This window comes from Topomyia yanbarensis, chromosome 3, assembly GCF_030247195.1.
Source record: "Topomyia yanbarensis strain Yona2022 chromosome 3, ASM3024719v1, whole genome shotgun sequence".
NCBI classification, from domain to species: domain Eukaryota; kingdom Metazoa; phylum Arthropoda; class Insecta; order Diptera; family Culicidae; genus Topomyia; species Topomyia yanbarensis.
Genome location: NC_080672.1, coordinates 293,353,959 through 293,365,569, shown reverse-complemented (window position 1 = coordinate 293,365,569; position 11,611 = coordinate 293,353,959). Strand labels below are relative to the sequence as shown.

At 42.3% G+C, this 11,611-nt stretch overlaps 1 protein-coding gene across 2 annotated transcripts in view; it reads right to left on the bottom strand.

The window, feature by feature from the left end:
- Positions 1 to 1,310: 1,310 nt before the first annotated feature.
- Positions 1,311 to 11,611, bottom strand: part of LOC131691556 (UDP-N-acetylglucosamine--peptide N-acetylglucosaminyltransferase 110 kDa subunit) — a 99,186-nt gene continuing 88,885 nt past the window's right edge. For both annotated transcript variants that reach the window (XM_058978066.1, XM_058978067.1), the window contains exons 7-8: positions 2,858 to 4,960; positions 1,311 to 2,642 (exon numbers count right to left, since the gene is read on the bottom strand). In XM_058978066.1, coding sequence (XP_058834049.1) covers positions 2,372 to 2,642; positions 2,858 to 4,960 — 2,374 coding nt within the window. In that variant the 3' untranslated portion in view covers positions 1,311 to 2,371. The remainder of the gene's footprint in view (positions 2,643 to 2,857; positions 4,961 to 11,611) is intronic.

Sequence of the window (11,611 nt, the reverse complement as noted above, 5' to 3'; positions counted from 1 at the left end):
GGCCTTGGTACTAATATTCTTCGTTGGATGCAATCGTATCTCAGTGATCGTCGTCTAGCAGTAAAGATAGGTGATTGTGTATCCGAAGTTCTTCGCTTCATCTGGTATTCCGCAAGGCAGCCATCTCGGTCCATTGATTTTTCTTCTCTGTATTTCAACGATGTCAACTTTTGTTTAGAAGGACCATGGCTGTCTTTCGCCGACGACCTCATGTTCTACCATAGAATCCGGAATACTGATGATGCAGCTTTCGTTCAACGCCAACTGGTAACCTTTGCGGAATGGTGCGAGGTCAATCGAATGACCCTAAACCCCAAGAAATGTACGGTCATTACGTTCTCGAGGAAAAAACACCAATTCGATTCGAATACTGTCTAGCTGAATCCACGATTGACAGAGCGACTTGTGCCAAAGATCTCGGAGTTTTTCTCGATGAACAATTGACGTTTAAACAGCATATCAGCTACATTGTCGCAAAGGCATCGCGCTGTTTGGGGTTCATAATGAGAATATCCAAGCACATTTCAGATATTTACTGCTTGAAATCTCTCTACTGCTCACTCGTTCGATCATCACTGGAATATTGTTCAGTTGTATGGATCCCTCATTATCTCAACGGTGTCCATCGAATTGAGACAGTACAGCGCAGATTTGTTCGGTTTGCCCTTCGTCGATTGCCTTGGAGCAACCCTCACCAGCTGCCAAGTTACGAAAGCCGGGGTTTGCTTATTGGACTCGATACAATGCAAGTGCGGCGGGATATATTCCGTGCTATGACGATTTCGGATATTTTGCAAGATAGAATTGACTGCCCCGAGCTTCTCAGTGCGATAAATATGAACGTTCGCCCTCGCGCCCTTCGCAATAATTTATTCCTTCGATTACCTCTTAGCCGGACTAACTATGGAGTAAACGGTTTGTAGGTTTGCAGCGGACCTTCAACAGAGTGTCATCCTAGTTTGATCTTCACATTCCACGTAGCAGATTACAATTTGACTTTTTAAACAGATTAAGAAATTTCATTAGGACCACACTGTGTCTGTTGATATTAATTATAAATAAAAAAATAAAATAAATTATCAAATTTAAAATGTCTAACGAAAACATCGGCACCTCAAAGCTAACCTACCATGCCATCTCAAATAAACAGATTAGAAAAGAAATATTACTTCATATGTGTGATCCTAGATTATCTTGCATCACCTATTAAGTCTACTTTGCTTACTGTACATACACTACACTCAAAGATATCCATTAACCCATCAGTAAAATCGTGAAAGGATTGTGATAATAAAAGTAATTAATAAGACTTTTGCTAAGTAACATGAATTTATTTCATACTATTACTCATATAGTTGAATTCAGAAAACATTAGTTTCTGTTTTTTTGTTTCACTAGTTCTCTAAGGGCGGATACATCTATTTACAAAAACGATCGCAGCGATCAAACTGAGCAGCTGTAAGAATTGTGGGAAAACGTTTCATTAATTTGCTTCATGCTGCTGTGCAAGAAGGGTCAGTGCCGTTTGTGCCAGAGAGACAGCATTAGTTCGTTATGCATTACAAATGTGTCATACTGTATCAGGCACCAGTTGTTCCATGGCATTCATACCGCAGCCTTCTATCCCTCATATTTACGCTTAAATATGATATACATGCTCTGTGTTGCCGCTTGCGTGTTACCTATCTGCTGTTTGTGTTTTCGAACATTACATTCATAACTAAAGTGCTACTGTACTGTAAAATGCAACCAGTAGGATAAAATTTAAGACGATATCTACAAGTAGCATTGCTAGTATTGTAATATTTAGTACTATCATTTTCTGCATTTGCCACTAGTTTTGCAATTTCATTTAGTTTCGAGCATTTTTTTAAAGTTGAATCACTCAAAAGTTATTTGTTTATATATATTTGTTGTAACTGCGCAAAACAGATTATGAGTTGCAAGGAAAAAATTATTTCACGTGCATAATTTTTTCAAGTTAAGGTGGAAAAATCAAAAAAAAAAATCACACTCCTTATAACTCAAACTCGAATTCCATGTCTTATCAATAAAGTATTAAAAACATCAACTATTATACCATTCAATTATTATACTTTATACAATATCTCAATACTACTAAAAATAGTTTAAATTATAGTTACTATAATTTAAATTGATCATTAGCAAGACACATTTTTGTCAATTTTGAAGGTGTACGTTAAAAATCAAAACTGGTGTCTTAGAATAAACCTATTATCTAAAAACAACTTCATTCGGTTAAAACAGAATGCGTGATCTCTAAAATATAGTTCACTTTACATTGCTGCCGGTTTCCTTCCACACGATTAGCAGTGTGTGAATGAATGTGTGTTCAGTTCAACATCGCTACTCACTTGGAGGTTTCTTTGGCCGATATGTGGTCGGGGCGTTCACCTCTTTCGAACCGTTCCCACATCTTGTAGAATAGTGTCTCCAGTCCTTGCGCGTACTGCTTGCAGTCGAATAGCGGACTTTCGCATCGGGCCACCCACACTCTGGCACGAATCGCCCGAAGATATTCCTTATCGGTACCCAGTTTGATAGCGATGTCCTGATAATCCTGACGGTTTCGGGCGATCAGCTCCGGACAGCCGAGTGCGGCGAGTTGTGATGCAGCCACCCTGTTTTCAGCGAGAAAAATATGTTAGAATATTTTTGCTTTTATCGGTACAGACATTAACTCCCGTGGCAATTGCCTGATAGTGACCACAGAAACCAACAAAAATAACCTTGTTGGTTTCTGTGTAACCAACACAATTGCATCGAGTAGTAAATCGTTTTTATTTGTTTTTCCCTAGTCTACCAAAGCTACTAGATTGGTAACATTGTTACATACCTCGATGCCAATGTCTCAGCGGGCAGCGTAACGACCGGTGTTCCTGTCCACAGTACATCCATCGAAGTGGTATGCCCGTTACACAATGGCGTATCTAGACAAACGTCCGCCAGCTGTCCACGGCGGACGTGTTCTTCCTTAGCGGCAACATTGGAGAAGATGATTCTGCCAGGCGAAATACCCATCTGTTGAGCGGCTGCCTGGATATTGGTTTCGCCAACTGCAGGGAACCGAAGCAACCAAAGCACTGCGTTTGGCACATTCTTCAAGATGTTTACCCACGAAGTCAGCGTATGGGGATCGATTTTGTACAGCTGGTTGAAGTTGCAATACACTACCGCATCATCCGGAAGACCGTACTGCTGTCGTGTTGTAACAACAATGCTCTGCGGAACTTCTTCACCGGTGGCTGCCTTGTTGTTGGTTTGTGTAGTGGCCAATCCATTCTGCACAACGACACCATTTAGCGAGGTCTGAATCTGGCCGGATGCAATCATTGTTTCAACCGGTGTTGTTGTAGGAAGTTCGACGATTTTGTGTTGAATCTCTACCGGTTTATTAGTGATCACAAGTTCACGAACCGTTTTTACGTCAGTGTTCTCTACCAGCGGGGAAAGATCGGTCGCATTGATGACTGCAACGTTGTCGACTAGCTGGTTGTTCTGCTGTTTTCCACTAACAATCAAACGTTCCTTCAAATGCGGAAACATTTGTCGATGGTCTCCTATGAAATATGTATGGGGCATGTACGCAAGTTTCTCACTATATTGATCGGCCAATTCCATCGGAGACGTCACCGCATCTGTTACGATGTAGTCCATGAAACTAGCTCCGCTAGTTCCTGGATAGCCTAGCCACATAACCTGAATAGGCGCTGGTCTTAGAGCAAAGATTTCATTTCGCGCTCCCTTAGTGTAGCCGTTCATATTGACCAGAATATGAATACCATCGGCATGAATTCGATCGGCTGCCTTACCATTGCAAGGAATCTGTGACAATTCAATAAAATGCTCACTTTCCCGTGAAATTTTGTTCCGGAACGCTGTTCCGTCATCTGGGCTGAGTGCATAGCAGAACACTTCTACCTGGGATGGATCATGCATTCCAGGAATCGACTGCATCAAATGTGACGTGGGATGATTCCCAAAATCACTACTTACATAACCGATCCTTAGACGACCGTTGAGCTCACGTAAAAATTTATACGGCGGCTTGTGAAGGATGTTAATTTTCTCCAGACACAAATTTGCATGTCGAGCGGCAATTGCCTTACGGAAATCATGCGATAGCGGGTACAACATCGAATGATGCGGGTGAACCGACGGCAATCGATTCTTTTCCAACTGATCAGCCACGATAGCAACCAGTTTCTTCATTCGTGTTTCATAGTCAGTCCAGTCGCAAACAATTTGTAAACAATGTGCCAGATTGCAGTATGCGTCTGGGAAATCGGGCTTCAATTTAAGAGCCGTCCTGTATGACTGAATCGCATTCGGAATGTTGCCGGAATCCTTGTGTATGCTGGCCAAATTGCTGTGCGCATCAGCAAACGCAGGATTGATTTGGATTGCTCGTGTATAGCACTGTAGTGCTCCATCTACATCCTGCATCTCCTTCAACGTGTTTCCCATATTGGAGTACGCATCAGCGAACGTCGGCTGAATACGGATTGCCTCCTTGTAGTGCAAAAGAGCCTCATTCAACTTGCCCTGCTGCTGCAGCACCGATGCCAGATTGGAGTGCGCTGCTGCAAACTCGGGGAAAACTTCCAACGCCTTCAAGTATAGTCGTGTTGCCTCCTCAATGTAACCCTGTTCTCGCTTGATGTTTGCCAAGTTGTTAAGCGAATCGGCATGGTTAGGACATAACCGAAGAGCTGTGTTATAGCAGTCCTCAGCTTCCTGGACTTGTCCTTTTTCCTTGAGGGCGTTAGCCAGATTGCAGTAGGCATCGGGGAAATTCTGCTGCAGTTCGATGGCTCGTCGATAAGTGTCAATGGCCATATCGATGAGGCCCTGCTCGTAGTATACGCACGCCAGATTACCGTGGACGACAGCATTGTAGGGCGAAAGATTTAGTGCACGTAAATAGGCAGCGACGGCTCTGGAAATAAAAGGTAGAGATAAATATCGTTAGTGCTTAGGAAAATCGTTGAACATCCGTTAATCGTCATTAGTGTATAAAAGATATTTTTTTCATTTTACGCTGATCACGAAACAGGAAATTTTGAAATTTTTCGAATGTAACTCCCTCTTGTAGAACTTTGTCACATTTTGATGAACTCTCCTTACAACTTTCCAAAATCCAAAGAAGTTCGAAATCGAAAAATTATACTGCTTTATTCATTACAAGTAACGCACCAATAACTTTAGATGCAGACGCTTAAACTTCCGGAAGTCGCGCTAGTGCACTGAGTGCACGCTGCTCTAAAAATCTGGCGAAATCGTCTTAGGGCACCAGCGGCTGCTCGTTCAGTGGGCCATAAGCGCGACTTCCGGAGGGTTAAAAACCTATAGCAGTTACTCTCATTATGGATTTTTTTTCGAGAGTTGTCCTACTGGAGCTGTAGAGCTAGGTTCCCGGAAGGGCTCCCCGTCAGAATCACATACTACAATTTGCAGACGAGACAGGCAATGGCACCCAATAAAACACTGCTTTAGGCGTGATTCTGAATGTGATATTCATTGTACGGTTCAGGTATGTGCGAGGGTAGGGACTCGCGATGGCGTGTATCATCGCGAAGGGCTCGAACATTTGTACGTTAACGTTCTAGAATGATCGCGTGCGGACCGTGAATCTGATACTTAACTTTTCGTGTATGGTTCAGATTCTAGAAGAAAGTGGGTTCTTCCATATCACTAGAGTTCCCAGTCATGTCGTCGTAGAACGTGTGGTCTAGTGGATATGAGCTTTATTTTTTGATTGGTCCAACTGAATGTATGGACCTAAGTTGCTAGAATGAAGAGTAAAGATTTCCGGACGTGACCGATTCATGATCTCGCGCGCTTGTGGGTTCGCGTTTGAGACCGCGTTTTTAACTTCGTAAGTACTAAAACGTTCACATTATTACCGGAGTGTTGTCAAATCTGCGCGATCGCGGGCGTAGGTGTGCGTAGATGATCGCGAAAGGCTTAAGCCTTCGTATGTTGACGTGTTTGTCGCGTATGCTCGCGTATATGACTTCGCGTGTATAAATTCGATTTTGTAATCCTGCGGCCATTCACATATTCGCGTGTGCTCTTGGATGACCACGCGGACCGACATTCTGATATTTACTGTATCAATTTTCTTGGATATTTTCGGCAAATTTAAGACTAAGAGACAACGAAAGCAATGAAATTGAAAGACGGATAGGTATTCTAGAGTTAATCAGTTATAAACTTAGAACGGAAAACTAGGACTAGGCAGGCTCATATGGACATGATCGAAAGGAAATGTGAAGACCTTCTGCTAAGTAGGAGTTGAACGTTGCACCCAAGTCTACCTCATGGTCATTGATAGAACATAACTCATCATCATGTTTTATCGCCGACGCCAGCAAACTCGAATCGGGGACTACACCGTCGCACTCAACTTTGTGAGCGGGAATGTAGACGTGGTAGTCATTAATAAACGGTTTGTTGCCAGTAACGTCATTTGCTAGCTTTATATAGAATATCACCTTTCTGAGCTTATTTTTTTTATTCATTTCGTTTATTTGATAGGCACAAATGCGTTAGCTTGGCGGTGCCAAATTCTTTTGTTTTTACATTTTTTCCTAGTTTTAACTTGGAGGTTACAATGTTGAATTTTTTTTTTTTAAGGAGAATTTACAATTTTACAGCTATCTTAAGTAGAGATGGGCCATTCGTTCGCGAACGGTTCAAGTGAACTGGTTCTTCGAAGAGAATGAGCGAACGGAAGTTCTTTTTAAAAGAACGGTAGTTCTCAATTCTCTTCAAAGCGAATGAACTGAACCTGACCTAAAGCCGTTTGGCGAATTTCTCGGACCGATTTTTAGGCGAACGAATGAAAATGAACCGACTTGCCGTCCCACAAACCGCTCTCTGTGCTCTCCCAGAATGGAACCGGCGAAGAACGACTCATCACATTCTCTATTTCTCTAGTTATACATCATGAAGAAATCGCTACCCTTGATGAACTTGTTAAGCATACAGGGGTATAATAGTTTGGGCAGCATCTGTTTGGTTCCTCTCCAAGAATCGAATGTTTTGAGAGACATTCGCTAGATACAAGTAATTATCAGCTGAACGGAAGAACGGTTCATCTGAACTAATTCTTTTTACAGAACTGTTCAGTCGGGAATGGTTCTTCGAAGTGAACTGTTTCGCCCATCTCTAATCTTAAGACTAGAAATAAGATTCTATATACAAGAGAGGGGGCAAAAGATTTTTTTTATGAAAAATTTTAGAACAAGGAATTCAATAGTAATAGTTTTTTAGGAAATATTTACAGTTATCTTAAAACTAACAATATAGTTTGGTACACAAAAGGGGGAACAAATATTTATGAAAAATTTCACAGGTGTTTTAAAACTAGGGATACAATTCTATTTGCAAGATGGGGGACAATAATTTTAACAAAGAGGTAAAATTACAACTATCTTAAAACTAGGAATACGGAATACAAATTTAAACTTTTTTAGCGGAGACTTATGCTTGGTCAAGATATTCAGAGGGGGCTTATTTCCAAAATCAGTGTAGAAGCAGTTGTTTTAAGGACAGGGGAGAGAAGGCGTAGATGGTGACCGGGAGAGAAGAACAAAACTTGCAACTTTCGGGCAAACGGGAGATCAGCGAAACAAATTAGCGCCTCAGTCTAGCTGGTAGGATTGGCGGATGGTATTCTTCGGACCCGCGGGGAATCCTGCAAAACTCATCGGACCTCGAGTCGCTCTCGCTTCAGTTTCTGTAGTGGTAAGGGCGACGGCGGTTACATAGTGGCAGTCTTGAGCTGATCGGTTCCACAAGGCAGGAGAAAACTTGTAAAAACGAGAAATAAGAGAGGGGCTAAATTGGGATATTTATCGTTTTTATGAAAGTATAAATAAGGGACATATAGGGGAAATCACGATTTGCCAGCATATCTCGGACAGGGACATTGGGTGGTCTACCTTGGGCCCGAAGGGAATCCTTTAACTGAGACCTGGCGTCCAAATACCCGGCGCATACCCAGACAACGTGCTCGATGTCGTGATAGCCCTCGTCACAAGCGCACAGACTACTCTCCGCAAGCCCAATACGCCGCAAATGCGCATCTAAGGTGTAGTGGTTGGACATAAGTCGGGACATTACACGAATAAAATCCCGACCCACATCCATCCCCCTGAACCAAGGCTTCGTTGATACCTTTGGGATAATCGAATGTAGCCATCGTCCAAGCTCCCCATTGCTCCACGAGGTTTGCCAACTGTTGAGTGTCCTCTGACGACAAATACTAAAAAATTCGTTGAAGCAGATTGGTCTTTCGTATATGTCACCATTTAATGCGCCCACCTTTGCTAATGAGTCGGCCTTTTCACTGCCCGGGATAGAGCAATGAGAGGGGACCCAAACAAAGGTAATCTGATAAGATTTTTCATATAACGTACACAAGGACTCCCGTATCTTCCCCAGGAAATATGGGAATTGCTTTTTAGGCTTCATCGCACGAAGAGCCTCGATAGAGCTGAGGCTGTTCGAAATGATGAAGTAGTGATCTGTGGGCAGAGTGTCGATGATCCCAAGGGTGTACTGAATTGCAGCTAACTCTGCGACTTAAACTGAAGCGCGATCATTGAGCTTTAATGAAACGGTGTTAGAATTGTTGAAGATACCGAAGCCAGTGGACCCATCGAGATTTGATCCATCAGTGTAAAACATTTTGTCACAGTCGACTTCTCGGAATTTATTATAAAATATATTGGGGATCGCTTGCGGGCGTATATGGTCCGGGATTCCACGAATCTCTTCCTTCATGGATGTGTCGAAGAATACAGTAGAATCAGAAGTATCTAGGAAACTAACACGGTTGGGAGTATATGAAGAAGGATTAATGCTCTGTGTCATGTAGTCGAAGTACAAGGACATAAATCGGGTTTGAGAATTAAGCTCAACAAGCCTCTCGAAATTTTCAATCACCAACGGGTTCAGAATGTCGCATCGTATGAGCAATCGATATGAGAGTTCCCATAATCGATTTTTTAGCGGAAGAACATTTCGAGACTCATCGTATGGGTCGAGTGCATGCAACCCAAGGCAATGCGCAAGCAACGATACTGGATTCTCTCCAGTTTGATGAAGTGTGTGTTCGCAGCGGAGCGGAAACAGAAACACCCGTACTCCATCACTGACAATAACGTTGTTTGGTATAACCTGATCAGGTCTCCTGGGTGGGCACCCCACCATGTTCCAGTTATTGTTCGGGGAAAATTGATCCTTTGTTGGCATTTCTGTTTCAGATACCTAATGTGACATCCCCAGGTACCTTTAGAGTCGAACCAGACCCCGAGATATTTAAATGTGAAAACCTGATTGATCGTTGCACCCATTAATAGAAGCTGGAGTTGGGCCGGCTCACGCTTCCTAGAAAAAACAACCAACTCAGTTTTCTCCGTGGAGAACTCAATACCCAGTTGAAGAGCCCAAGCAGACAAATTGTCCAAGGTATTTTGTAATGGTCCTTGCAAGTCGGCAGCTTTGGGCCCTGTGACAGAGACCACCCCGTCGTCTACAAATTGCCTTAGCGTGCATGAATTGGCAAGACAATCGTCAATGTCATTCACGTAAAAATTGTAGAGCAGGGGACTTAGACATGAGCCCTGGGGAAGACCCATGTAGCTAAATCGCGATGTTGTTAAATCGCCATGCGAAAAGTGCATGTGCTTTTCAGACAACAGGTTTAGCAAAAAGTTATTTTGTTACCCTGACGGGTTACAGCATAGCGAGGTGAACTTCCTTTTGATGCAGTTTTTGTCTGGACACGGATGCTTCCGGAAGTACCTGAATCGTATTTGACATGCTTCGTCACTCCTTTGCCCGGAATGTGTCAGCGTGCAAGAGATATCGGAACGCGTGGTCCTCGAATACCCTAGGTTCGAAGGTGTATGCCTGGTGTGATAGCTGACAATATAGACGACGAGATGCGCCACGACGAGAATATCTGGGATGCTGTCAACAGAGTGGTTACGACTATACTTTCCGAGCTGCAGAGAAAGTGTCGAAGGGACCAACAAAGTAGCGCCATCGGCTAGAAAGCTGCCGTGAAACCACAAATCGGGTTTCGGGAGAAATTCCGCCGCGGGGAGCTAAATGGCTCACGGAAACGAACATCGGTAGCGGAAGAAATCTATCGCCGGAGAATTCACAGTGGGGTAGTCCACCGCCGTGGACTATCTGAAAATATCGCGACAAAATGGAAACTAATTGGATCACGAAACCGACATCAGTACAGAAACTTCGCTGCCAGGAAACTCTCAGTCGGATTAGAGTAGTTCTCTGCCGGATATTCGAGTAGATCTCGGTAAAGCTGGGTGCTAAATGGCTCAAAAAAGCGGGTATAGGTGTACGGAGAAATTCCTCCATCGGGGATCTATCAGTCGGAGTAGGGTGAGTTCCCCGCTGGGAACTATCCGAATGGAGATCGCGATAAGGCTGGGAGCTGAATGACTCACGGAAACAGGAGTTAAATAGCTCATGGAATTAGCATCTAAAAGGCTCACTGGGACGAGAGCTAAATGGCGACGTAATTGATGGAGACTAGAAGCCAGAGAAGAGTTAAGATTTAAATTAAAGGTCGAACCATTTCAAGGACCAAGTGAGGCTCCGAGATAGAGCAAAAGAAAGCGGTGATAAAAAGCGCCACGAAACCCCCCACTCCACGAAGTAGTACCTTGATGTAGTTCCGAGGGAAAGAAGGGCGAAAAAAGAGAAAGAAGTGTTTTTACTGGTTAGGCACGAAAGTGAGTCGTGAGTCCTACACAGTGCCAATCCACTACAGGCCAAGCTTTTGAAGCTTTTTAAACCTTACTATAAAAAAACATACACGTAGGCATTTTCCGAACCCGACGAACTTAGTCGAATGGTATAAGAGACGTCGAAAGTAGAAATTCAGAAATTCTATATGACAAAGGTAAAAAGTGACTGAGGTGACTGTATATTTGATTGCTGAGTTGCATGGTGAGTATTTAATTTAATTTATTTTGTGTATAAGGTCGTGTTTTTAAGTTATGTACTTTTAAAGTAAAAAATACTGAAATAAATGTTTAAATACAATTTTTTCTACCATCAAGGTCACTTCAACTCTTCAAATATCATTATTTGGAGGATGATGTCTTCAGCAAAGTTATTGAGAATTATTAGAATATTAGAAACAACTTTGTTGAAGACGCAACCGCTCTGCGTATTTAGAGTATTGAGATATATTGGATTGGTTACGAAAAAGCCCCATTTAAAACAAGTTGTTCTAATATTTATGTTTAAGATAACTCTTACATTTGTTTAACCTTCTGCAAAGTTGTCTAGTACAATGAGTCATAGATATTTATACATGTTATTTATTTTTAAAACTTCCAATAAAAAACTTTTATTGAATAATGTTGGAGTAAATAAAATTTCTTAACATGTAGTTCTATACCTCGATATGCTGTATACATAGAGCCTTCACGTAACAAAGTTGTTTCTAATATCAGCAAAAATCAGAGTTTTTGATTCAAAGTGCTGCAAAAAATTGGTCCAGTACATTTTGAGTTATGATGACATTATTATATGGGAATTG